Source organism: Betta splendens, chromosome 3, assembly GCF_900634795.4.
Source record: "Betta splendens chromosome 3, fBetSpl5.4, whole genome shotgun sequence".
Taxonomy (NCBI): domain Eukaryota; kingdom Metazoa; phylum Chordata; class Actinopteri; order Anabantiformes; family Osphronemidae; genus Betta; species Betta splendens.
In genome coordinates, this window is record NC_040883.2 from 11,440,887 (window position 1) to 11,465,816 (window position 24,930).

Consider the following 24,930-nt stretch of genomic DNA (forward strand, 5'->3'; position numbering starts at 1 on the left):
CATTTGTTCCAGCATGCAGGGTTTGATACGCTGATTCCTACAGTCACACCGTGGACGCAGCCACTCTGTGTGTGTGTTAGTGTGTGTGTGTTAGTGTCAGAACGCATTAGGATGGAGACAAAAGGTCGATCACAAGGTTTTTATTTGAGTTTGAGTCTCAGGAGCAGCAGACACTAAGTATACAAAGTGTTCACATGCAGCGTAACATGCCTGTACACACACACACACACACACACACACACACACACACACACGAGGAGTAGGACATGATGCGTTTAAGTTTCTTCAACAAACAAGTCACGTGTTATTTAATATATGCAAATGAACATGGCTCCTGTGAGTCACCGCAGCTGTGATGCGAGCGGCTTGTGCTTCTGTGGAAGTGCTCAGTTCCCCAGAAGTGCAACAGGAAATAATGTCACAACAAACCATCAGCTGAGCGTGTGGCTGGTTGTGGAGCTGCGCGTTACTGATGCAAGTCTTGAAAGTTGAAATTCTCTCTTCATCAGAGTCAACAGCATAAAAGTAAAAAGTTCAAAATGAAATGTTTAAACAGAATTTGTTTGAAGCAGCAGAAGTCTCCATCAGCCACTAATAGAGACAGGATTTCACAGCAGGCGGTCCAGCACGGTTTGACATTTTCTGGAAAACGAGCTTCACACACTTTGATATCCAGTGCTTGTGATCACAGGGATCTGAGAGCACGTGAGCGCGATGAGCGGCCGGTGGAGCCCAGTGAGGCACTGGCCCTGAGGGAACCCCGGGATCCCGACCGGGACCCGGCCCGTGGACCCGTCCGGCTGCGCGGCCACCTTCTGGAACGCCTGGTAGGCGTTCACCACCAGCGGAGCTGCAGCTGCAGGCGTGTGGGCGTAGCAGGGGTTGTTCTCGCACACGAGGGCCCGGTTCTGGGAGGCGCCGTCCTCGTCGCACGCGGCTACAGAGGCGCTGCCGCTCGACACCGACGACAGCCCGGAGTCCTCGCCGTAGGCCTGGACTCCGGGCCTGCACTGATGGTACGACATGTCTGTGGGAATGAGGGTGGAACCCAGCAGCGGGAGCCCGATCAGCAGGCCGGGCGGCGCCGGCGGGACGTGGGTCACGGCGTCACCCTCATCGGGCCGGAACATAGGGACACAGGGCGCAGGCTCGGGCCCGGCCAGCGCCCGCTCCTCGGCCCCGGCCGCCATCGGGATGACCAGCGAGTAGGTCTTGTTGTCCAGACCCGAAGACCCGGAGCTGGCGCCGACCGCTTCGAGGCCGTGCGGCGCCGGCTCGCCTCCGAGCGGCCAGGCGGCCACGGGAGAAACCGGGCTGAGGTGGGGGAAGAGCTCGGAGAGGGCGTTCTGGACCCCGACCCGCACGTTGGGCTCGGTCCGGGCGTAGACGACGGCGGAGGAGCCGGTGCTGATGCCGCTGCTCTGAGAGCTCCCGGCGCTGGTGTCGGTCAGCAGCACCTGCAACCTGGACACAGAGCAGCCTGTTACTGACACGCTCACAGCGCCGCCGACCCACAGCAGCACCAGCACTGTGGCCAGGCTGACTAAGAGTCATAGCTGTGTTGAGCCTACTATCCCCTTAAATCTCTGCAGCAATGACTTTATGAACTACTTTACCAATAAAATTATCATCATTAGAAAAGACATTCAGCAGCAACTTCCTGCAAATGACAGAAAGCACTGTCTAGATCCATCAACTTTAAATTTACCAAATCCTCTGTCTTACCTAGACAGCTTCTTCCCCATAACTCATATGGAGTTAACCTCAATAATCAACACTTCCAAGTCGTCCACTTGTCTTTTTGACCCAATCCCAACCAGATTACTCAAAGAAGTTCTACCTTTAATCAGCTCATCCATATTAAATCAAATCAACCAATCTTTACATTTAGGCTATGTACCACAGGCTTTTAAGGTGGCTGTGGTCAAACCTCTATTGAAAAAAACACCCCTGGACCCTGGAGAACTAGTCAACTATAGGCCCATTTCAAATTTACCCTTTATTTCCAAGATTCTGGAAAAAATCGTGGCTAAACAATTTCTGTCCTTGTCCTGTTAGATCTTAGTGCTGCATTTGATACAATTAATCATAACGTTCTATTACAGAGACTAGAACATAGAATCAGAATTAAAGGAACAGCATTAGGATGGTTTAAATCCTATTTGTTGAACAGATTACAGTTTGTTCATGTTAATAAGAAATTCTCCACATGCACAAGGATTTAGAGTACCACAGGGTTCTGTGCTTGGTCCAATTCTGTTTAGCCTATATATGTCTCTTCTAGGTGAGATTATTAGGAAGCATTCTATTAATTTTCATTGTTACGCAGATGATACTCAGCTATATATGTCCTTGGAACCAAATGAAACAGATCAACTAGTCAAAATTCAAAATTGTTTAAAAGACATCAAATCTGGCATGTCCAAAAACTTCCTTCAATTCAGATAAAACTGAAATTCTTATTGTTGGGCCTAAAAATCTGAGAGAGACACTATTGAGTCAGATAGCCACCCTGGATGGCATAACATTAGCTTCAGATTCTACTGTGAGGAACCTGGGTGTCATCTTTGACCAGGATCTCTCTTTTACATCATACATTAAACAAATCTCCAAAACCGCCTACTTTCATCTTAGAAATATAGCTAAAATCAGAAGCATCCTCTCTCAGAGTGATGCAGAGAAACTGATCTATGCATTTGTTACCTCTAGGCTGGACTACTGTAACTGCTTACTCATAGGATGTCCTAACACCTCCTTAAAAAGCCTACAGCTTGTTCAAAATGCTGCAGCCAGAGTTCTGACAGGACTTAGAAAGAGAGATCACATTTCTCCTACATTAGCTTCTCTGCACTGGCTGCCTGTAAAATGTAGGAAACAATTTAAAATTCTCCAACTCACCTACAAAGTACTCAATGATAAAGCTCCTTCTTATATTAAAGACCTCATAGTTCCTTATGCTCCCAGCAGAACACTTCGTTCTCAGAGCTTTTTGATAAAGCTTCTAGTTAGAGATGGTTCAGGTCAATGGCAATGATTGTTAGTTTATTGTTAGGAACCATCTCTGAGTTAAGATGCAATAGACATAGACTGCTGGGGGACTTAATTTATACACTGAGCTCCTCGGTTTCCTTCTACCTCTTCTGTCCAATAACCTCCCATCATTGTTCTATTTTCAACTAACCTTGTCTCTTTCTCTCCAGTAGTTGTGCTTCTCCCTTCTCTCTCTCTCTCTCTCTCTCTCTCTTTCCTCCACTCTGTCCTCACCTACAGGTATCATTGGACTCAAAGTTTGGTGTCTGTGATGGGCAGCTGTGGATCCAACCATCCTGCCTGTGCTCTGTTGTTGCTTGTTGTTGTTGCTGTGCATTTCTCTCTCTCTATTCAATCACCCCAACCGGTCGAGGCAGATGGCCGCCCACATCCAGCCTGGTTCTGCTGGAGGTTGTGGGATCTCTTGGGTCTTCAACCTTACTTTGTAAAGTGCCTTGAGATAACTTTGTTGTGATTTGGCGCTATATAAATAAAATTGAATTGAATTGAATTAAACCCACCAGGAGGTGCTGTCGTCCTGATCACAAGGCACGATGTCCACAGAGGACAAGACGGGCGGCTTGGGCTTCAGCAACTGGAACCACAGGGACAGGACGTGATTAGAATGGGTCACGGGACCAGAGGAAGAACAGATTATAAGCATCATGTCCCACCTGGTGATTCTGACTCTCCGAGGGTTGTGGGAGGAAGACTTTGGGGCTGGCTGCTTTGTCCCACCACTTGTCCTTCAACCTAAAACCCAAGTAAACCGAGAGTGGCACATGAGCACAGCACAGCGTGAAGATCGGGACCGGGTTTTATCTGCGTGACTCACTTCACATAACAGCCGAACATGATGGCGGTGACCATGACAGCGAACGCGCTGAGGCCGACGATGAGGGCGAGGAGCAGCATGTGAGGGGACACGGCTGCGAAGAGACACCAGGAGAGCACAGGATCAGAGTGAGGCTGGAGGTTTCAGGCTCCTGTGGAGAGCACGGGTCTCACCTGCTCCTTGGTCTGAATCTGCTGTTTTCTCATACATTATTTTTGGAAATCAGGTTTGAGTGCTTGTACTAATGTTTAATTACATCAAAACAAGTTACAGCACGAAGAGCAGACGGGTTCAGACCTTCAATAAAGGGCCGAGAGTTTGGAGGAGGAGGTCAGAGGTCAAAGACTCACCTGTTGTGAACTCCACCTCTTGGCTGCTGTCGCTGCACCTCCCGCTCCAGTCTGAGTAGCTCCTCACGCTGACCACGTACGTCGTACTGGGCTCCAGGTCCTGACCGGGTATTTCATAGTACTTCAGGTGATCAACAACTACGTTCTCCGCAGGTTTAGTGACCTGTCACAGGGAACAAGGAGGATCAGCGAGGCCTCTGACGTGAAGCGGATGCAGTGGACTCTGTTTTAGTCGTCACCTTTTCCCAGCTGCCTTTCTTGTAGTACGTCACGTTAGCCGTTAACGATATGTCGTTATAATAGCTATGGTGGTTTGTTCTCCACTTTAGTTGAAAGTTCCCATTGGATTCTTTGACCGAGACAATGGTCGGAGCTTTAGGTTTGACTGCAGACGATCAGGTAAAAACATGAGCTTCATCCACATTCATTTCCTCTCAGTCTGTTTCTGTTTTACATTCATGGGCATTTTGTTTTCAAGCCAACTTACAGCCGTCTACGACGGGCATTTCTCTGACATCTACGACCTCCTCGTCTTTCCAAACGCTGGCTGTCAGGACGTCCCCTTGAATAAGCATCTCGCCTCCAACCACCACGGAGCAACAGCAGCGTCCGGCGTCGCACGGCTGGAAGAAGAGGCCTCGACGCTCCCTGAGGCGCCCAACACAGCATGGCATCAACATCTGTACGACAGCTGGAAACGCACAGCGACGGTGACGTGTTCGGGAATCGCGAGCTCACCCGTAACCGCTGTTGCTGCGGATCTTCAGTCTGTGATCGATGCAGTTTTGCGCTTCGAACTGGCAAAACACTCGCTCCTCGAAGTCGTTGGTGCAGTCAAGAGTTGAGCCCGTTGCGTTAGTTACTGCTACGAAAACAGATATCACACAAAGACGGAGGTTATGAGTATAATTAATGAAACAAGTGGGTGTGAAATGGTAGGCACTGCGTTGGTTCGCATACCAGGGAGAGCGTCTGCGGCCATGAAAGCTGCAACAAGCAGCGGGACGAACGGAGGAAAGCGCAGGAACCTGAAAAGAGACGCGTTCGGTTCAGAACGGAACTTTAACGACGACTACTCCGTCCAAGAATCCGAGTTACCTGCTTCGGTCCATGGCGAGAGCGTTTATTGCGCCGTTTTCCCCGCTGCGCCTTCGCAGTCCAGCGCCAGACTCGGCGTCTTCCTGATCCGGAAACCTGTTACTGGAAGCGTTGCGCCACAAATTCACTGGAAGCGCGTCCCTCTCACGTTTCCTCGGACGTCAGACAGGGGGCGGACGAGAAAACGGCCTAAAAACAGCTCCACACTGACGAGGCGGGACGTGAGCTCTGCGCTCCGCGCTCCGAACCGGAGGACGCTCTGCGGCGCTGCCCACTCGGGTCGGATCCGGTTTCCTGGCGCATTATGCGGTCCGCATGGAAGCAGAGCCTCCAGAGCAAACCACGCGGATGATGCAGCGTTAGTTTGGCTCGTGTCCTGCTACATGCGAGACAGTGTCCAGTGTCTTGGGATGAAATATGCGCACGCACGTTTATAGTGTTAACCAATAAATAATATTTATTCAGATTTCAAACATGTTTCATTTTATGTCTCAGAGATACTGTCACACATGATAAAGCACTCGGCTTCACCCATTGCAACATCTTTCGGCATCCTGTTCACCATAAAAAGCAGAAGAGGGACATTTTACCAAGTAGCTCCATGTTGCAAGAGCCTCTGTGCACGCCATCACACCTGTGCATCAGCGTGACCGTGCGCCGCCGGGGTCACGGGGTCACGGCTCGGCCCCTTTCCTGTTCACAAAAGAGCAGGAGACCTAAAATGTCGCCGTGCTGCGGGAGCAGACGCCAGGTCCGAGTCTCCTCCCACTCCTTCCTCGTCCGAGACAGCGTTTGACTGACTGAACCGGTCCACACCAGCAGATAGAGGAGCAGTCCATTGTTTATTCTGGCTGATGTGACGGGGTTTGTGTTGATTCCAGCGACGACTCTTTTGCATTCGACTGATACGACATATCAGTTATCATGAGGGAGGGAACCCGCGGCTTGACCCGCGTCCCGTCGTCGACGGAGCGGCCCGTCGCAGGCGGACGAGGGCCGCTCACGTAGGTCATGTTGTCAAAGTGGGCTCCAGCGGCGCCGGGACCGTGGGCGCCGGAGGCCGAACGGCCCCCCGGGGCCTCGGGGGCGCGGGCCAACGCCTGCCTCAGGGCGTCCTGAACGGCGGCCGTGACGTCGGCGCCGCCGTAGCACCTGAACGCACCGCAGAAGGAAGTGGCTCGAATCAACGGGGCGACGTCATCATGAACACACAAATAAACACCCACTCACCGCGAGTAGCCGCCGTTGGGCGCGGCGGCATCAACAGAGACGAGGGAGAAGTCGTTCGGTGGCGGCTTTAGGATCTGAAGCAGAGGACGAGGACAGTTAAACCCAGTTTGACTGCGTTAGCACCTACTCACCCAGTGTTCGCTAAGGCTTCACGTGGAAACGCACCAGTCCTCCTCTCTCCGTCTCCGGAAGCACATCTAGGAGTTTCGGCTTCGGACACCTGGCGACTGCGTCCGAGCATTTAGCTCTGACCCTGGAAGCAAACAGACGGGTTGGGCCTCGCGCTGACGTCCCGCGTGCTTCCTGTGCCGCACTCACCTGTAGTAGCAGCCGAACGCCGCAGCGGTGACGAGGACGGCGGCGGCGCTGAGGGCCGTGACGGTCGCCGGGCGCCAGGCGAGAGCCGAGGCAGCTGGGAAGCAGGTGGTGGCGTTTCAATGTGGTTCTCATGAACTCTCATTTGTAGAGTGTGACACAATGCTGTCAGTGTAAGAGTTTGGAGGAGGAGGTCAGAGGTCAAAGACTCACCTGTTGTGAACTCCACCTCTTGGCTGCTGTCGCTGCACCTCCCGCTCCAGTCTGAGTAGCTCCTCACGCTGACCACGTACGTCGTACTGGGCTCCAGGTCCTGACCGGGTATTTCATAGTACTTCAGGTGATCAACAACTACGTTCTCCGCAGGTTTAGTGACCTGTCACAGGGAACAAGGAGGATCAGCGAGGCCTCTGACGTGAAGCGGATGCAGTGGACTCTGTTTTAGTCGTCACCTTTTCCTCGCTGCCTTTCTTGTAGTACGTCACGTTTGCCTTTAAAGACATGTTGACATAATTGCTATGGTGGTTTGTTCTCCACTTTAGTTGAAAGTTTCCATTGGATTCATCGACCGAGACGATGGTCGGAGCTCTAGGTTTGACTGCAGAGAAGAGAGGATCATGGAAATAAAACTGGAACCTCTGATGAAAATTCTTTCAAGTCGAGACGTGAAGCCCGATGTTTGCATATTATCAACACAAACTCTGCTGCCATGAAAACTCCGCCCCCGTCGGAACGCCCACTTTCTCTTGGGACTCGGACGATTGGGGAAAATGCAGGATCCTGACGTCAAAGCTGACTTTCCCACACGGGCTCCTCTCTCCATGCTCTCATTCTGTGAAAGCTGGCTGATAAACTCACAGCTGCCCGTGTCGCTGATGGTTTCCGACTGGACCTTTTCTTTTCCTCTCCAGACCGTCGCCTTGTGACTCCCCACCAGCATTTGGACGGAGCAGCAGCACAGTCCAACGTCGCTTTCCTGGAAACCGCACTGATTCTCCCTGTGGGACAAGAAACACTGGATGTCTCTCAGCTCTGTGCAGGTTAATATCATAGAATCTAACCCAACCCACCCGTCTCTGCTGATGTTCCCAACGGTCAGAGTGTGTTCAGAGCAGTTCTGTGCGTTGAAGCAGCAGCTTATCAGCTTCTCAAAGTCGCTGCTACAGTCCAGACTGGATCCTGCTCCATCTTAAAAACAAACAAACATCTGTAACATCTGTTTCACAGCTGCGCTGGTGAACGCTGCTCCGTACCTGAGAGGGCGGCTGGAGTCGTCCCCCAGAAAAGAAGCAGCACGAAGAGCAACGCGCTCATCGCTGGGTTCCTATAACGGTGCACAGCGAGCTGTGAGTGAGACGATGACGCCACGCGCTGCCTGAGTTCCTGCTGTGACTCCTCCTGTGCGTTTCACTGAAAATGTTTCGCTCCCGTTTTCAGAGGAAGTCTGACAAAGCACAAACCAAAATAAGGGGGGAAAAAGTGCATGATTCCTATCAAATCTAGTTTTAATAGAACTTTGTGTTGACAATCCAATGTCAAAATAAAATAAACAGGACAGTGAATATACAGTTTAACGTGACCAATGGGGAAGATGCATAGAAACAACAGAAACCTAATAAGAAAACCTTTAATCATATTCAACGATGGGATGTGAGAGGTTCTGATTATTCAGGAGCTTTGTTTCCAGTAGCAACGTCCTTTTCTTTGATGTCACAGCTTTTCTTTCCAAGTGCTCACTGAAAATATTAGATTAGAAAGCTTTTCTCAATTTGATAATGTGTTCAAATAATGTGTAATGTGTTTACCACAGCAGTGAATTAGCCGTTTGTGTGAGTTACATGCATCACATTTCTCCCGTTAGTCATAGCTCTCATCTTTTATAAGCTCCTGGTTAAACACCTCATTCCTTTAGTTTAGACTCATCAGACTTAGTTTAGTGTGTAGTGTAGGAGAGACATGATGAGTCACAACAAAACCAGTAGAGCAGACGTCTTTGTTTTTAACAGTTATGTTATTTTTTTTAATTGATGAACATTATTTTACTCACACTTGTTGCTTTATTATGTATCCTTTCACTAATGTATTGTACAGTCCAATTCAGTTCAAATAAAGATTCCTAATCATTATGGAGCTCCTGTAGTACTGTATCTGGTTCTGACACTTTATACTCAGACTCTTATTCTGAAAGTCTTCATCCGGTCGCGTGAAGGCTGGACCCGCTGCTGCTGCTGAGAGCGATGGAAATGTCTGACTTGACTCTGGACGAAGCGCCCGCGGTGTCAAAGATCTGGATGGTTCTGAGGCGGCTCGACAGAAACGGTTCGTGTCTTACAGTGGTTCTGTCTTTCTTTCTGGTTCCGTCCGTTCATTTATCAGACTCGGTCCGCGCGTCCGTATCCATGACGACGCGAGTAAACCTGCGCGTCCTACTCTTACACTTTGTTTCTGCATCTTGTTTTACGTCGCGTGCGGCTCATTCTGCTCGAGCTCCATCAGAACCGGAATCATGTCCCCTCTGTTGCAGATGACAGGGTGGTGGCTCTGCGGGAGGCGTCCATCCCCGCGGCCGCTGACGTCACCACCACGATACAGGTGCGTCCACCTGTGGCTGCTTCGTCCTCTTCGTTTCCTCAACCTCTTTTCCATCTATTTACCAGATTCACGCAAACTGTCTGAAACTGTCCATGATGTTTCTCGCTTCAGATCATCACCAGCACCTTCGGGATAAACTCCTCGGATGTTGCATTCAAGGTAAACAGACTTTTTAAGCTGAACATTAAATGTGTTGAACAGAGAAAAGACGCTTTTGTTTCCTGCCTCAGATGAGGAACCAACGCGGCTGCTTGATCCCTCTGAACGGCTCCATCCGCGCTAACAGCAAACACACGTAAGGACTCCCGCTCCTGTTCATCCACCAGCATCATTCATTTGCCACATTGACTTCGCGGCTGCTTTGTCTTCTCACATCAGGCCTTATGTGCTGGAGGTGGCCAGGTTCTTTCAGCACGGTCAGTGCGGCTCGGCAGTTTCTTCCGCAGTTGCTGCAGGAGATTAAAATTTTATTAGCCACATCCATTTATTACACATGAATGAGTTGTAATCTCATGTTTTCAGTGCGTCCCCAGCGTCGAACCATCCCCATGACCGTGATCAACAAGACCATGAAGACGAGGCTGCAGAGCATTGACAGGCGGGTCAGTGATACCACCAGAACCAGTAACTCACTAATGGCACAGTCTCAAAGTCTGGAATAAGCAAGTTGATGTTCTGGATATTCTGTTTTTCAAGTTAACAAATGCATAAAATCGTGTGGTATTATTGTGTTGGTCTCATTTTCCATTTTTCCTGGAGTCATTGTGTCGTTTCAGTTTCTGTGGGTAATAAACCGTTTTTTAACATCTGCCAGAATGTAGAGTTCACGTCTTTTTACAGATTCAGAGACTGGAGGAGCTTCTGCCACAGATCAACCTCAGACGTGACGACAGACTGAACCAGGTACTGACTTTCTCCTAGCTCTGCTGTTTTGGCTAAAGGTGATAAATTGGTGATGATACACATATTTTTGAATGATTTTAACATTAAAATGCAGTTTTTTTTTAATCTTTAAAACATGTTTTAATTTGGCCCTTTTAATGAAAATCAATAGTGTCCACCTGAGCTTCTCTGTCCCCACACAGGATATTGAATGTCTCAGCCAGAAGTTGAGATTTCTTCAAAACAGAATGCAGGTGAGTCACTGGTCCAACCTCCCCCATCTCAGCTCCACCTGCCGCACATGATGATAATCATGTGAAAATGACGAATGTAAAATAATGAATTTAGAGTTAACGGCCTTGGTCATTTCAGAGTCCAAGGCCTGCGAGAGCTTTTGTCCTTTGTGCATCTATAATCTTGAGTACTTCCTCACACACACTGCACCCTGTTGCAGGTGGCAGATGCTCACAGCTGGAAGGGCGCGCTGACCAGAGCGCCTCTGTGGTGAACCAGCACTGCAGATGTACCACTGTCACTGGGAGGGACATCACAGGTGTAATGGTCTTACCTGAGTAGAGGACAACATTTAAAGTTTTAAATACTAATATAACACCACAAATGATGAAACCACAAGCACAATTTTTTAGAAACATGTTTTAGCTAAGTATTGAATTTGTTTACCTCAAACATCCCAGTCTGGTTCTATAGGTGCCAAAAAACCACTGTTACATATACACTGGTATGTATCAACAGCTCAGAGTATCGTCGTAAAATGCTTTGATGTGGAAAATTAAAAATATTTTGTACATTTTTTTACCTTCATGGTAAAAGATTCAAGCATTTGGTGTAATATTTGTGACATTTCTGTTACTGAGCAGTGTCTACTTGTATTTAGAAAAACAACTGTGACCTGATATTGTTTGTATTGTGAACTATTTTAAGTGAACTATTTTAAATAAATGAGAGAAACTCTGGATTATTGTATTTATTCAATTCTCTCCAACTCCATCCATAAATCCATTTTCTAACGCTTTTTCCCGGTCGAAGTACATGTTAGAGGACAAAGAAGGCTGTGGTGGCGTGACCTGACCACCGGGTGGCGGTAATGACGAAACACGCAGGGTCGACTTTAATTCGTGAGAAGAAGAAGAAAAAGTACGGAATCGGTCAGTTTAGGGATTTCAAACAACTCAATAGGTGCTTAGAATTATAGTTCGCTTTTGTATCTGATCTAGGACTCGGATACAGTAGTGTGCATTGTTATCTAAGCTTCGTTGTGAGAAAGTTAATAGTTAAGTTATGCGTTTTCTGAAACGTCTCTGTTAGCTTAGGGTTAGCATTGGAGCTAACGCGGAGCCTGCAGGCGTGAACCTCTGCTCGCAGACTGAATGTCTGTCCGACGGCTTCTAGTGGAGGCTGCTGTGATATCTCTGCAGGACTCCCGTGTGTATTACCCGTACTGTAAAAACTGCTTCTCGAGGACCGATGTTGAACAAGAGCACACGAGGTCAGAACACAAGCAAACAACTCAGCTGATTTGTTTTCACTGTGTAAACTACGGGGTATAAGATACCTACTGCTCTTCTCTCTGAAGTAACTGCAACAAACAGCAGTATAACCGCAAATAATCAGCCTGCACGGTAAAACACACGTTAGACTAGTGTCATTAAGTATTTACACATCCACAAACCTCCTTATGTTTATGTCTTTGCAGATGCTTCAAGTGTGGATACAGATGTCTGAAGGAACACACTGACTACAGGTACCGTCTCTCGCTGAAGGTGGTCCGGGACAAAAGCATATTTGGAGTAACGGTATTTGGAACGAGTCTGAATCCGTTCTTTGGAATTCAAGCAAGTGGATTAAAGAGGTGAGCACAGGAAGAGATAACCTACTGCATTCACAGCTGTGCAGCAAAGCATGTCTTTAGTTCTGAATCAGTGTCATATCCACTTTAGGTGTGCACACGATTGTGCTATTAAAAGGAATTGGTTAATAATTATTATTGTCTTAGGAAATAAAAAGAAGAGCCTTATTGTGCAACTGTATGTGTTTTTGTAGGTTGGTGGACAACGTGGATGGAGCAGTTGGAGCATCAACCAGATCCACATCTCTGGTGAAAGCTGTTGAGGACTGTTTCATCGGCAGACGTTTCATCTTTGGTATAAAGGTGCAACTTTCATTATTGTTCCAAAAGTTCTCATGAAACATTAAGTGTTACAGTGTGTGTTAGTTAGTGATCTATTGATTCATTAATTGAAAATGTGCAGATTATTCTGATTGAATGTATCTTTTCTTTGCATTATGTTAGAAAATAGTGATAGAAGCCCTTCCACATTCCTAGAGGCTGGATCCTATTGTCATGTTTAGGCTACGTAACAGGCCAAATGTCATTGTTCTTCATTGTTTTTTATTTGCTGCTTGTCCTCCCAAACTCTTACTGTTAGGTAACTGGAACAGAGAGTGAACTTTGGTCCGGATGGCCTGTTGCCAATGGCTCCGGCAGCAGAGACACAGTCCAGTTTGTTGCCAGTCAGATGATTCTTCCCAAAGCTACAGAGCGCTCAGGCTGCACGGTGCTCCGCTATTATCAAGTCCTCCTTCAGCGAGCTGAAGAATATGAGCGGGGACATGCAGGTACCAGCAGTTCCTTCCGACCGCCAGGAAGAGCCTTGCTGCTGATTCCTCTTCATTCTCCAGCCAGCGCCTTCAATAATACCACACTTGATACTTCAGCTCTACTTTCCCTGTCACTGCTAAGGTAATGAACTGGAGACACTGTTGTTGCTGCTTTTTATTATTTATTCAATTAATGTTTAGAGTGAATGCTTTAATTCTGACATTCACCATCTGCTCCATTTGTACTACTTTTGAACACTGGTGATTGAGGGTTAATGAGATGGCCTTAATCTGAATTCAGCTCAAACATTTCCCTCAGTTTAAGAAAATTAAAACACAATAGAAATGTGTTTTCACAGCACTTAAAGTGCTCTTCTATCTGAAGAGGTGCATGTAGTTAACCTGAGATGAAGTTGCCTCAAACTGATCAATGCCTAAAGCAAACCTCATTCTTCATCTACTAATTCTTTATTTGTCATTTTGTTTTTATGACACTTCTTCACATTATCTTTCATTATTTCATTGTAGATCACAGCACCAAGATAGCAGCGTTGCTCCTACCCCTCCGTGGCAGCAGTCTCTAGGACTGGTTACTTCATCGGCGGAGCAGGATGAGAGCTTCTCTACCCATGAGAGTCGTGATGAAAACATCAGAGGGACTGACTACGGCAAAACGCCGCATCACACCTCGCTGAGCTGCGTGGAGGACCGTGGTTTCACAGCGGAGGCAACGCTGTCGCCTCGTCCTTATTATAATAGCTCGTTGTTTTCCATACACCCTGACTTATCCGTTGAGAAAAGTGTTGTGAACACACCTACGCAGGGCAAGTGGTTAAGTGCGTCCCCATCTTTAAAAAACGATTCACTGAAGAAGTGTCCAAGCACACAACTCACAAGAACATCTGATTCCTTGGCCTGGGATGATTTGCCTTTCTCTGAGAGTCTTACAGAGTTTTTATGCGAGAAAGACAACGCTTCTCAAACAGAGCTGCATCGAAATGTTCAAAATGTAGCAGAAACCGCAAGACACAGCTTGGAAAATGTATCACACAACAGGAAGCTCACCAGACAGATGACTGTGAGGCCTTCACGGCTGCTGGTGGATATCACTAATACATCTGCACCAAATCACAGACATGCTGGTCGTGGTTTATCTGACGAGGTTTGTGAGCAGCTGAAGGGACGTGTAGAGCGTGTTTGTTCCAGTGAGTGCGGCCAGCGTGATGGGCTGCTTGGCCCTTTATCCTTTGAGGAGCAGCTTGAAGGGGAGACTTACAACTGTTCTGCAGACCTGTTCAGCAACTCGCTCGACACGGACACAGCGACGATCTGCACTCAAACAGAAGCTGTCAGTGCAGTCGCAGGAGGTTCTACTTGTAAAGGTACCACTCATCCAGACAAACTGATCCTGAGGAGTGAGCTGGCTCATGACCTACATTTAACCCCACTGAGACTGAAATTTACCAACCCAGACAGGTTAGATCCAGAATCACCTCATTTCCTTGATTTCATCCCCCCCTCTCAGTCCACCCCCAATGTTAAATTAACCTCTGGGTTAAGGCTGCCTGCCTCCAGGACGTTGTCCTCAGCATCAGGTGATGCTACAGTGAAACACACCTCTCCTCTGTGGAAACCAAGCTCTGTCGGTGCTAATCCAATGCCTCTGTGTGGCTACAAGAGAAAGTCCAGCGTTCGTGACGTCACCATACGTGATCACTGGGACGAAGTTCCTCCTACTCCTGCTGCTAGAACACAACTAAGCAGGAAACATAGAAGACGACAACTGAGGGATAACCAGAGCAGGACGGTTGACTCTACCTGTGGCGGTCCGAAGGGAGATGGAGTTCACTGCAAAAGAACCGTGTTGTGTCCACGTCTCTCATTCCTGCACAGAAGCATGGCCGGAAGTGGCAACTCGGACAATGAGGAGACTTTAGGTGATGGTTGTCTGCTCGATGATGAGAGCCAATCATGTGACTGGTCTAGAGATCTGTTCTCAGACTGTTAAAAATGACTAATTGAATGAATGAATGAATAATTGCAACGCCTAATCAAATGTCTATTTATCTACAGCCTAAGTCTTAATAAACAAACAGTCCAACCACCACCTCTACTTCAGCTCTTTCACAAATGTCTTAATATTTAGAGAAGCTACAGTGGAGTCATATCTCTCTTTTTACTTCTGATTTGTGAGTTCTGTGTCTCATACTCACGTCTGATTGGCAGCTAAAGCCAAGCAGCCATATTGATAAGTGGGTTAAAGTGTCTGTGTACTTGTGGAAGGAACAGCTAATGCTGCTGCAGCAGCAGAGGTCGAGCACATACATCAGCCTCGTCCAGCTGACCTCGTCTCACTGCTGTGTGTTTTACAGTGGTGTTAATATGATGCTGGGAGTGTTCAGGTCTGTGCCAGAGAGCTAAGAATAGCAGCCAAGCAGCCATCATGGCTGTGATGTTCTGCCACTGAGAGTAACGAGGCAGATGAAAGGTGAAGATGATGTTACACTCCTAAAAATGAGACCGGGACAAGACGTAAACAGCTCTACTGTATTGGTTGGAATGTACGCTGGTATGAATGTTACGGTTGTGCTGTGATGGATCCGTCTCGGAGGGAACACATGAAAACTATGCTGTGATTACTGACAACGTGGGGCCAAATATGCACTTAGATCCTGCAAGTCCTCACTGCATCACGTTCTTCTCACTTCTCAAATTTTGGGCGCGTCAGTCGATCTGTCTTTTACTCATTTCTTAAAGGCTTCAGGCTGGATTTCCATGTTAATGATCCCCTGATGATGGATCCTAATTAGTGCTAATCATATAACCAGGGTTCTGCACAGACTGCTAGTTCAGGAATGTGGGTTCACTGTTCCGTCCAGGAACTGTCAAAGCATTGCACTTATACCCATCACACACACACAGAGCTGCACTAGAGGTTTCAAGAAGGTGTCTAGAGCTCTAGGATTTTACATTGGTACACTGTCCTTGTGATTCTAGGAAAGCTGTAAAGTTGCACATGTGCAGGATCGACCACAGGTCTTTGTGGGGCGTTGGCACAAGGTGCAGGGTCTTCAGGGGTGTTTCCCTTGAAGACCCTGTCCCTTGCGTTGGCAGGAAGCACAGAGCATTAATCATGACTTAACTCCCCCAGTCAGTCTCTGTGATGTTCCCTGTGTTGGCACATGCTTCCCCCCAGAGCTGTGAAGTCCTGTCCGTGTTCTGTGTGCGTGTGCCAGAGAACTTTGGCTGCGGGTTCTTCAGTAATAAAAATACTAAATATACCTTATGGTATCAGTTTCACACAAAGTGCCGGTTTGTGAAGTGCCTGTAGGAATGAGCGTAAAGAGGAATATAAAAATGATGGTTATTATTATGGAAATTATCCACACGTGTTTTCTCATCTCAACATAGTAAAAAGATTTGCAAACACTTGTTTTTATGTTCAGCTTTACTAACTGAATCGCGTCCTGTGATCTGCTGCTCCCCTGGCGTTCTAAATGGGGAACCGGCAGGACGCAGGGACGCATCATCCGCGTGGGTCTGTGTTCTCGGCCTCCTCCAGCTCTCGCTGCTACCGTGTGTTTTTTACAGAGGTGTTAATAAAGTGCTGAGAGCATTCAGGCCCGTGCCAGGGAGCTAAGAATAGCGGCCAAAGCCGCACCATGGCTGCAATGTTCCGTTACTATGGGTCATAGAGAGCGATGACAGACGATCAGATGTTACATGTGCTAAAATGGAACGAGAACAGAACGAACAGCTGGAGCCTTGTACTGTATCTTATTTAGATGTTGTTGTTCTATAGATTCTGTTTATTTTTCATCCTTGGATGCTGCAGGTCATTCGTCTTCACATACTTACAGGGAACACATGAAAACTATTACTACGATTGACACGCTGGAGCCAAAATGCCACTTAAATCCAGCGTCTGTCAGTCGCTCCAACCTCACACATGATCCCCAGATGAAGGATCCCAGTGAGCGGTGAACACTGGACCAGCGCTCAGCCGTGCAGACATTGTTGGGGTTAGAAGATGTGGACAGTCTGCTTCTCTTAAGGCACGTGGAGTTAAGTGCTCATTGAACCTTTGATATGTGTCCAGGAGCAACCGCCAGTCAAACCACTGAAGCTCTGCTTAGACCACTGTTTAGCACCAAAGGGAACCCACAGCCTTAGACGCTGAGGAAGTAAATGTAGTAGTAGGTAGGTAGTGAAAAAGGAAAGTTTTTAGGTCTTTTCTCTGATGACCCAGATGTTCATTGAGTAAAGGTATTGGAACAGTCTGCTTTCTTCCTCCTTCCTCTTTCTTCCTCCATTTTACTCTTCTGTATCAAAGATGTGATAAAAAGACGACAAAACAATAACAACAATACTGCAAGATGTTAAATGTACATCTAAGATGTATACTTCATTTCATTTTTTTAAATTTTATTTTAATTATTCTTATTAATATTATTATTTTTTATTTTCTTCTATTTATTATGTGTTGTTTTGCTTCATTGACATATTTGTGACACTCTATGTCTATAACCCCCCATGTTTGGTTTTATTATTCAATAAAGGTCTGCTGCCTCTGGGCCACAGGCAATAAAGACACTAAATATAATAATAATAATTCACATTATGTGGTTCACACAAACAAAAGGCAGGATTGCAACGAATCAGCTGATGTCATGAGCTGATGTTTTTTAATGGTCTGTCGTTCTCCCACTCCTGGTGCTTTTAACCAGGAGCCGAGGGGTCGTGTCCCGGGCTGTGATGCGTTTGAGCCCTGCAGCGGTGAGTAGGTGAGAGCGTGTGCCAGGGGAGCTCCTCCACCCAGTACAGCACATGAGCCGTCACCCAGAGCCTGGCAGGAGGCGACAGCCTTATGTAATGGTGCCACTGTGGGTTTCATTGTACAGGTCTGGAGAGTGATACTGGTAAATATGCTGGTAAATGTACCGGTAAATACTGTAATACTGCTAAATGGTTGTTTAGATTTAGATTTTTGACATTTATCTTTGTTGCTTTTCAACTAATTGAATTCATTTACTTTGCATACTGGAGCCCCCTTTAGCAGATAACAGCTCTGTCACACTGTGGACCCGCGCTGCCGTGAGTAGTATTTCCATGACGGTGCCTTCAGTGTCTCTCCGCTGTGGAGAATGAGAGGCGTGACGAGCACATGGTGCGTATGGGTGGAGAGACGGCTTAGTAAGGACATGTCAACACTGTGTCAGCTGGAGGAGGCCGACTCGCAGGCGGCACGTCGCGTAGAAGCACAGCACATAGATGCTGTCTGCTCCAGTCAGTCTATGCCAGCGGTTCATGGGAACAGCTAGATTTGAATTTGAACTGATTTACTTGAGTTGAGATAATAAAGATTCTGTCTGCACATATTGATTTTTGATAATTGATCTTTTGATCTTTTTAATCACCGACAGGAACTGTACTGATGTTACTCTGAACCGTCTTCACACACGTAGACAGCAAATCTACTCTTTACAGTACAGTTTCCTAAAGGTTCTGGTAATTCCGGGTCGCCCTGTTGAAGTGCTAGTCCTGCTGGGTTCGGCCCAGTGCCTGTTTGGCCTCACACGTCCCAACCACGTCCTTGCGTTTGTTCCTGTCGTGCAGCTTCTAGGTGCTGCGGCTCTGTGGCTGCCTCCGGGCCGCCGTGGCTCGATCTCGGCCCCGCTCCTTAACGGGTCATGGAGCGCGTGACGTCGGGAGCCGGCGCTCCCTCGTGGCCCACGTCACTCCGGGCTCCCAGTATGAAAAGCGTGTGATGGTTTTTCCGACTGGGGCAGAGTTTGGACGCTTCCAGAGGAGCTGGGACTATATAAGTCAGCAGGAGTTTGGCTCCTTAACACAGACAGCGGATACTGAGGACTGCTGCAACTCTTGATCAAATGGAGGTAAGTGTCCTCTCATGGAGCGGTTCCCTCTGGTGGCTCGGCAGCAGTTGAAGCAGCCGCCGTGTGTTCCGCGCCGTCTTACTGTAGCGGAGCGGTGCTTGTGCGGACCCGGCTGAGCCGCCTCCCTCTCTCCAGGGTGCAGCCCGCGTCCGGGACGCCCGTGGCCACGCGGCAGCGCTGCTGACCCGTCTGAACCTCCAGAGGCAACAAGCCCGGTTCTGCGACTGCGTGGTGAGACAGAAGCAGAGCCCGGCTCAGCTCTACCCCGCGCACAGGTAAGAAGCCCCACCCGAGCACGCGCGCAGCTTCTCCCGGTGCCGTGACGCGGCCTCGCCTCTTCGCCCCCGCAGGTGTGTCCTGGCGGCCTCCAGTCCGGTGTTGGGTTCCGTCCTGTCGTCCGCCGGGGTCCTGGTGGAGCTGCAGGCTCCGTGTCTGTCCGGCGCCGTGCTGGCGCTGCTGCTGGACTACGTGTACACGGGGGCCTTGCCCCGCACCGGCACCCAGGAGCAGTACCACAGCCTGCTGGCCGCCGCCCGCCACCTGCAGATGGACGCACTGCAGCAAGACCTGTGTGAGTGGGAGCGGAGCCGAGCCCGCGCAGCGCACGGGGGGAGCGAGTCACCTGGAAACGGGGGATCCAGCAGGGATCTGTGCGTTCAAGCAGCAGAAGCAGAGGCAAAACAGAACACAGAAGAAGAAGAAGAAGCACGTACGGGTAGTTCGTCCCACAGAGCGGCTTCTCGTCTGTCACCTCAGAATCACACGCCGAATATTTCCAGCACCACTGAAGGGTACAGCGCGTCTCGAGTGCACGCAGACGCGCGGGGGGATCGCTTTCACCCAGCTGGCACCGCGAGAGCCGGGACCTGGCAGAACAACACACATGAGGAAATGGGCACGGGGGGTCCCCCCGCCTCCCCCGCCTCCCCCCCACGGCCGCGCCGCGGGGCCGTGCCGGTCATCTGTCACAGCGGCGGGGCGTCTGCGCTCCGGGCCTCGGCGGCGGCTGCTCACGGAGCCGCTGGTCAGGTCCACTCAGGGCACGAGTTAGAGGACCTGGGCTACAGAAGCAGCGCAGACCAAACCGGCGCGGAGGACAATCCCCCCCCGACGCAGAAGCTGTGCGACCAGTGCGTTGGAGATCAGTCCGACCCCAGCAGCCGTGCGGGTCATTCTGTGGAAGTGGATGAGGAACCTGATGACGGGTCCGAGCGGCGTCGCGTGTCGGCCTCTGCTGCCACGGACCAGCGCTCCGACCACGCTCCGCCTCCCGTGGACTCGAAAGGAGAAGCGAGAGAGGAAGTTCTCCCTGCTCAGCGTTCACCCGCCTCCCACCGTGACCTCTACGAACCCCACGCAGCTCTGCACGCGAGGCTGCGAAGAGCTGCTGCCTCCGAGCAGCGCCAACGTGACCCACACGAGCCGGACGCGGCGGCACTGGACAGACCTGGCGCCCCGCGGGCCGGGCCTCCTGCTCCCGACCCGCGGGCCCGTTTGGAGACGGGCGGCTTTGACTGGAGCACGTCTCCGGACCGTGACAAGACGTCGGACGCTGAAGCCTCGGAGCCGCTCTTCGGGTTCGCCTTCCCCGAGGACGGCGCCGCGGGGCAGTCCTACCGTGGACACGTGCACTATCACTGCATCCCCCAGGACGAGCCACCGCACCCCCACAGGAGCCCAGCGCAGGGTCCACGGAGGCGGAACTTCACCGCCGGGACTCCAGAGCAGTTCCTGCTGCTGGATATTAGCACCAAACCTGCGGAGCTGCTGGTGTCGTACAAAGACAGAGCTGATCCGGACCAGCGGGGAGCAGAAGGAGACAGAGACGGGACTTCTGGGGTCGAGATCGATGGAACGTCGGGGGCATCAGTGCTTGAAGCTGGAACGCACCTGGACGCCGAGTGTTCCCACTCGGCACCGCGTAAATCTAACCTCAGAGCGGCGCTTGTCAGAGAGGCTTCCGAGGACGGGAGCCGGGCCGGCGCACGGGGGCCGCCGGTGTCGGCCCGTCACCACGCGTTCCGCTGCTCCCTGTGTGAGCGCGCCTTCAGCCAGCGCGGCTCCCTGAACAGACACGTGCGCAGCCACCTGGGCGTGCGGCCCTTCCCCTGTCCCCGCTGCCCCATGACCTTCTCACGCCAGTACCGCGTCACGGAGCACATGCGTGTGCACCAGCGCTGCTCCCTGGGGGCCGACTTCCCCCACCCCCCCGCCTCCCCCATTGGACTCTAATCCCCCACCGCGCCGTTATTTAAGCAGTTTATCGGCAGCTTATTATTATGTGCAAAAAATGAGGGCATTTCATTTCTGATTCACGTCAGGCTGCGAAGGAATATTTAACATAATAATATTATACAGCTAACAATGAACATTAAGATTATGAATCTTTATGAGGATTTTTAATCGTTTAATCTTTTTAATCGTGAGTGACTGTTTCTTTATATTTCAGTGAGAAGATGGTCTGATGTGTGTTAATAAAGTGTTTACTAACCGGTCATCGCAGTGCTGTGTTTACACAGAAAGGTCCGTTACTGCAGGTTAACGTGGCTCCATCAGACGCCACAGTTTGATCAGGGCTGGAACAGCAGCTACAGTATGTCTGTGTATACTGTCATCTTTCTTCTGTCGAGGAAGTTCATGATCACGACTTTGAATAAATGAATGAATTGCAAATGTCACTGTTATTTGATACAGCATGGCAGTTTTATATGTTGCGTGTTTGTTAAAGATCAACATGTAAAACAGCTGAGCATCAAAGCAGCGTCATATCTGCCTCTTTGTGCAGATTTACTGAGTCCACCTCCTGTGACGTTTGCACAGGACGAGTAGAAACACTCCTGCAGCGTTATTTAACCCTGGGGCCACAGAGCTGGTGCTGGATGTCGCTGCAGAAATGTGAACAGACGTGATAGAGGTGTCGGAGCAGTAGGAAGCTGCAGGAGCATTACACTGATGTGAGTGACACCTTAGACAGGCAAACACAGAGAACAGTTTATTGGAGGTGATGAGTTCAGGGCTGGAGATGGTGACTTGAATGTTGAAAGATGATAAATAATAAAGACTGTAATCGGTTAAAGTGTTTCTCAGCAAACTTTACTTAAAGACAATCTCAGGGATAGGTTGTGTTATATGTTGGCGATGAGATTTCCTGAAGCGCTTCCTGCCTGTGAAGGCAGCGCCGTTCTCGTCCCTGCTCAGCCGCTCACGTTTCAGGCCGTCCTGCAGTTCCTGTCATTCAGCTGGAGTGTCAGTTGGTGCAGCGGTCATCACAACAACGGTCTAGAGAGGCGAGAGACAAACCGTCTGGTGACCGACTGGATGTGCTGCTGTAGGACTCAGGTGTGCAGGTGTCTGGTGCTTACCTGGGTCCTTGAGGAGCGCAAGGCTGCTGCACCCAGAACGGACATTACAATGAAAACAACCGCAGCAGCCACGCTGTAGCAGGTGAAGACCACCTCCACAGCCACTCCCATGGCCTGCGCAGACACAACGGAGGGCAGAAGGTTATGCTGGTGCTGCATCCGTGCATATCTGCTCTCATGAAAGCTGAGCATGTAGACTTCATGTTATGACTGAAACTCCACACTTCCTCTACAATTTCACAACCCATTTCTTGCAGCCCAAGCACTTCCAAATGCTCAACACAGGTTTCATCATATTGGATCTTTATGTCCCCACAAACCTGATCAGTGAGAAAACTGAATTTGGATTTGAGATTAAAATAGACAATGAAAATAATAATTACATAAGTATGTGAATACCAATCTGTTCCCCCAGTCTCTGTAAAATTGAAGTCATTCCAGTCGTAGTAGTCATAGTATCTAGTAAAGATGTGGCGGTGAACAAAGTCAGGCACCATCAGGACGAGACTCCAGACTATCGAAAGTATGGTCATAATGCTGAGAGCCAGCGATGCTGCGACCTGCAGGCGGACGACATCAGACAGATGCAGTGAGGTGGAATAAAGAGCAGGGCTTCAACCACATCATCGCGTCCACTGGTGGATGGCACCAGTGCTTTAAATGCTACAACAGCACTCACAGTTTTCTTGCTCGGCTTGTGCTCGGTCACAATAAACAGTATCCCAGATATGAACGACTACAGGAGCAGGAAGAAAACAAAGTCAAGCCAAATAATCACAAATGTGGATGACGCTACAGTCCAGAAATCATAAGAATACCAACCAGTGATCCGACCAAGATGCCACGAGGAATGACTGTGAAACCGAAGGAACTTGTACGGACATGTAGCGAAATGGTGATGATGGCGAACGACGCGCCCAGGATCAGCACCGTGATCTGGAAGAGAACAAAGGGCTGCTGTGTTGTTCAGCCGGCCTTTCAAAAGCATCATCCCAGCGTATGAACTGCTTGTCTCACACCAATGGTCTTGGGCTGCGCCCTGAGTAAGCGGTGCAAAGGTTTGCTGCCTCCCACGGTGGTTCCGGCATCGTTCCCGCCGAGGCCGCTCGCGGGGTGGAGCTCAACAGACATCTGACGGAACAACAGCAGAGAGAGAACGCTCATGTGTCACAGCCTCCGCGGGTTCAGTCCCTCAAAGTCGGGTCCAGAGGAATTTACTGCACTCGTCAGAAGCCGTCAGTGACCTGTTATGAATACGTCTGTGCTTCAGGTTTGCAACAGGAAATGTGAAACACCAGGAAACAACTTAAGTGGTCACCAGTGATTTTCTTCAGTGCTGACCTGTGCTTCTATGGTTGTGTAATCACAGCGCTCTCAGATCTGGATTCAGAGATTTTACACTATTTAACCATTATCTGCAGCTGTGGTCAAGTCATTTTAGGAACTCTGGTCAAATCAGTTAGAGTCCAACAGAAAGAGGAACCAGGAACTGGACCCAGGCTGATATCAGGCCCACAACCCAACCGACAGTATATTACAGACATAATAATTCATTGTCTAGCAGCGACAACACTAAAGTGTTTACTACGTTTCAGCATCACTAACATCTAGGAGAATTTTTTTAAATATCTGTGTCCATACTAAAACACACTTCGTCTCAATAATCACTTTGCCTTTACTTTAAACATATTTTGCTGATCATACAGTTTATGTTAAACATTTCAAATTGCTACTTATGGCCTATAAATAATAATAAATGTACATACATGTAAAAACTAGGCTGATAACAACTTACAGGAAGACAGATGCAGAAGTAAAACCATTTCGTTAAATTTGCAAACGCAGGATTATACACTCAGCTTTGACAAAAAGATAATATCCTGCAGGTTTTATTTATATTTAGCTAAATTATCCTTAGACCAATGATCAAGTTCTGGTACAATTCGAGTTTCTTCCACTAATGACTACCAGAGGAGATGTGTGATAAATAAAAATGCAGGGAAAACCAAAAACAAATCAAACCTTTAGTGGTCGTGTGGTCCACGCTGTATTTTAATCGTTCAGGCATCAACTTCACAGAGCACATGAGCAGTGATGTGGCTTCTAAGAACAAGCATTTGCTCTGGAGAGATTCTTCCGCCCTCTACTTCCCAATTGTTGGGATTGCCCTCCCTGCCAGTCCCACCCCAACTGAATTAATTAGACAAACACACAGAAAGAAATATTTAGAAAAAAAATCTTAGAATAATGTTAATAATGATAACTTGCATAGTGGCATTCACTCATGTTTTATTATACTAAAGGATGTGTTTGGTGTGGATGATACCACTAGAAGAAGACGGACAAAATATTTGAAACACCTGTTAGTATAAAGCAAACAGCATCTTGGATTAGATGGAGTGGCGGATTTGGTGCCGAGTCTCTCACAGACAGCTCCAGGTGCACATGAAAGCACCTCTGATCCAACACAGCCACACTTGTCAACTCTGCTGCGTCGGCGTAATTGTGGACGGAACCTTTCTCCTGCCAGCGTTCTTCAGGGGACGCCTTTAAGCAGCGCACCCATGCCCACTTTGAGTTTATGGAAGTCGCCCCTGGCAGCGTCATTGCAGGTTGTTTTTAAACCCGACAAACTGCAATAAACGTGAAGTAACGTTTGAATCTTATAATTCGGGTCTTTGGGTCAAGTCCTCCCTAGAAATATATTTATCTTTTGATGT

The 24,930-nt window shown here is 48.9% G+C and overlaps 5 protein-coding genes across 8 annotated transcripts; 3 read left to right on the forward strand and 2 right to left on the reverse strand.

Annotated features, from left to right (window-relative positions):
- Positions 1–124: 124 nt before the first annotated feature.
- LOC114852603 (uncharacterized) lies at positions 125–8,236 on the reverse strand. Its single transcript, XM_029145119.3, has 20 exons — positions 8,112–8,236; positions 7,929–8,046; positions 7,717–7,856; positions 7,311–7,456; positions 7,072–7,234; positions 6,862–6,955; positions 6,709–6,796; positions 6,544–6,617; positions 6,161–6,465; positions 5,948–6,006; positions 5,314–5,474; positions 5,176–5,243; positions 4,954–5,080; positions 4,703–4,863; positions 4,455–4,600; positions 4,216–4,378; positions 3,866–3,959; positions 3,705–3,783; positions 3,552–3,625; positions 125–1,464 (listed from the first exon to the last, which is right to left on the reverse strand). Exons 1-20 carry the CDS (start codon positions 8,170–8,172, stop codon positions 657–659), a joined length of 3,129 nt encoding a protein of 1,042 aa, XP_029000952.1. The 5' UTR covers positions 8,173–8,236; the 3' UTR covers positions 125–656.
- Positions 8,237–8,250: 14 nt separating this feature from the next.
- On the forward strand, positions 8,251–11,306 carry si:zfos-1056e6.1 (uncharacterized protein LOC107988029 homolog). Of its 2 annotated transcripts, none has more exons than XM_055507194.1 (9): positions 8,251–9,177; positions 9,383–9,450; positions 9,562–9,609; positions 9,681–9,745; positions 9,829–9,866; positions 9,973–10,052; positions 10,291–10,353; positions 10,536–10,586; positions 10,794–11,306. In XM_055507194.1, exons 1-9 carry the CDS (start codon positions 9,096–9,098, stop codon positions 10,818–10,820), a joined length of 522 nt encoding a protein of 173 aa, XP_055363169.1. In that variant the 5' UTR covers positions 8,251–9,095; the 3' UTR covers positions 10,821–11,306. The 2 variants fall into 2 exon arrangements, with proteins under 2 accessions (XP_055363169.1, XP_040926016.1); XM_041070082.2 differs by having other exon boundaries at positions 8,984–9,177; positions 10,787–11,306.
- A 138-nt stretch (positions 11,307–11,444) lies between these two features.
- On the forward strand, positions 11,445–15,058 carry ddias (DNA damage-induced apoptosis suppressor). Its single transcript, XM_029145195.3, has 5 exons — positions 11,445–11,839; positions 12,047–12,202; positions 12,394–12,502; positions 12,780–13,093; positions 13,480–15,058. The coding sequence occupies exons 1-5, from the start codon at positions 11,721–11,723 to the stop codon at positions 14,957–14,959; spliced, it is 2,178 nt and encodes a 725-aa protein (XP_029001028.1). The 5' UTR covers positions 11,445–11,720; the 3' UTR covers positions 14,960–15,058.
- A 144-nt stretch (positions 15,059–15,202) lies between these two features.
- On the forward strand, positions 15,203–21,521 carry LOC129603874 (hypermethylated in cancer 2 protein-like). The gene is made up of 3 exons (XM_055507297.1): positions 15,203–18,848; positions 18,984–19,123; positions 19,199–21,521. The coding sequence occupies exons 1-3, from the start codon at positions 18,843–18,845 to the stop codon at positions 21,078–21,080; spliced, it is 2,028 nt and encodes a 675-aa protein (XP_055363272.1). The 5' UTR covers positions 15,203–18,842; the 3' UTR covers positions 21,081–21,521.
- A 398-nt stretch (positions 21,522–21,919) lies between these two features.
- On the reverse strand, positions 21,920–24,388 carry LOC114852764 (uncharacterized). 3 transcript variants are annotated; one of them, XM_029145391.3, is made up of 7 exons: positions 24,233–24,388; positions 23,228–23,341; positions 23,033–23,146; positions 22,890–22,946; positions 22,594–22,770; positions 22,211–22,324; positions 21,920–22,127 (listed from the first exon to the last, which is right to left on the reverse strand). In XM_029145391.3, exons 2-7 carry the CDS (start codon positions 23,339–23,341, stop codon positions 22,080–22,082), a joined length of 624 nt encoding a protein of 207 aa, XP_029001224.1. In that variant the 5' UTR covers positions 24,233–24,388; the 3' UTR covers positions 21,920–22,079. The 3 variants fall into 3 exon arrangements, with proteins under 3 accessions (XP_029001224.1, XP_029001226.1, XP_029001223.1); XM_029145393.3 differs by having other exon boundaries at positions 22,610–22,770; positions 23,228–23,454; positions 24,233–24,385; XM_029145390.3 differs by having other exon boundaries at positions 23,228–23,454; positions 24,233–24,382.
- Positions 24,389–24,930: the final 542 nt, after the last annotated feature.

What these genes read in the sequence shown, in the direction of transcription:
- LOC114852603 (XM_029145119.3), bottom strand. Translation starts at nt 8,172, where the DNA reads ATGAGCGCGTTGCTCTTCGTGCTGCTTCTTTTCTGGGGGACGACTCCA. An exon ending in AGACGGAGAGAGGAGGACTG is followed by an intron (nt 6,618 to 6,708) that starts GTGCGTTTCCAC and finishes CCTCTGCTTCAG; the next exon opens with ATCCTAAAGCCGCCACCGAA. An exon ending in AATGCCCGTCGTAGACGGCT is followed by an intron (nt 4,601 to 4,702) that starts GTAAGTTGGCTT and finishes GATCGTCTGCAG; the next exon opens with TCAAACCTAAAGCTCCGACC.
- si:zfos-1056e6.1 (XM_041070082.2), top strand. Translation starts at nt 9,096, where the DNA reads ATGGAAATGTCTGACTTGACTCTGGACGAAGCGCCCGCGGTGTCAAAG. An exon ending in CCTCGGATGTTGCATTCAAG is followed by an intron (nt 9,610 to 9,680) that starts GTAAACAGACTT and finishes TTCCTGCCTCAG; the next exon opens with ATGAGGAACCAACGCGGCTG. An exon ending in CGCGCTAACAGCAAACACAC is followed by an intron (nt 9,746 to 9,828) that starts GTAAGGACTCCC and finishes TTCTCACATCAG; the next exon opens with GCCTTATGTGCTGGAGGTGG.
- ddias (XM_029145195.3), top strand. Translation starts at nt 11,721, where the DNA reads ATGTCTGTCCGACGGCTTCTAGTGGAGGCTGCTGTGATATCTCTGCAG. An exon ending in GTTGAACAAGAGCACACGAG is followed by an intron (nt 11,840 to 12,046) that starts GTCAGAACACAA and finishes ATGTCTTTGCAG; the next exon opens with ATGCTTCAAGTGTGGATACA. An exon ending in CTTTCCCTGTCACTGCTAAG is followed by an intron (nt 13,094 to 13,479) that starts GTAATGAACTGG and finishes ATTTCATTGTAG; the next exon opens with ATCACAGCACCAAGATAGCA.
- LOC129603874 (XM_055507297.1), top strand. An exon ending in CAGCTCTACCCCGCGCACAG is followed by an intron (nt 19,124 to 19,198) that starts GTAAGAAGCCCC and finishes TCGCCCCCGCAG; the next exon opens with GTGTGTCCTGGCGGCCTCCA.
- LOC114852764 (XM_029145390.3), bottom strand. Translation starts at nt 23,374, where the DNA reads ATGAGCGTTCTCTCTCTGCTGTTGTTCCGTCAGATGTCTGTTGAGCTC. An exon ending in CGCAGCCCAAGACCATTGGT is followed by an intron (nt 23,147 to 23,227) that starts GTGAGACAAGCA and finishes GTTCTCTTCCAG; the next exon opens with ATCACGGTGCTGATCCTGGG. An exon ending in ATTGGTATTCACATACTTAT is followed by an intron (nt 22,325 to 22,593) that starts GTAATTATTATT and finishes GTGTCTGCGCAG; the next exon opens with GCCATGGGAGTGGCTGTGGA.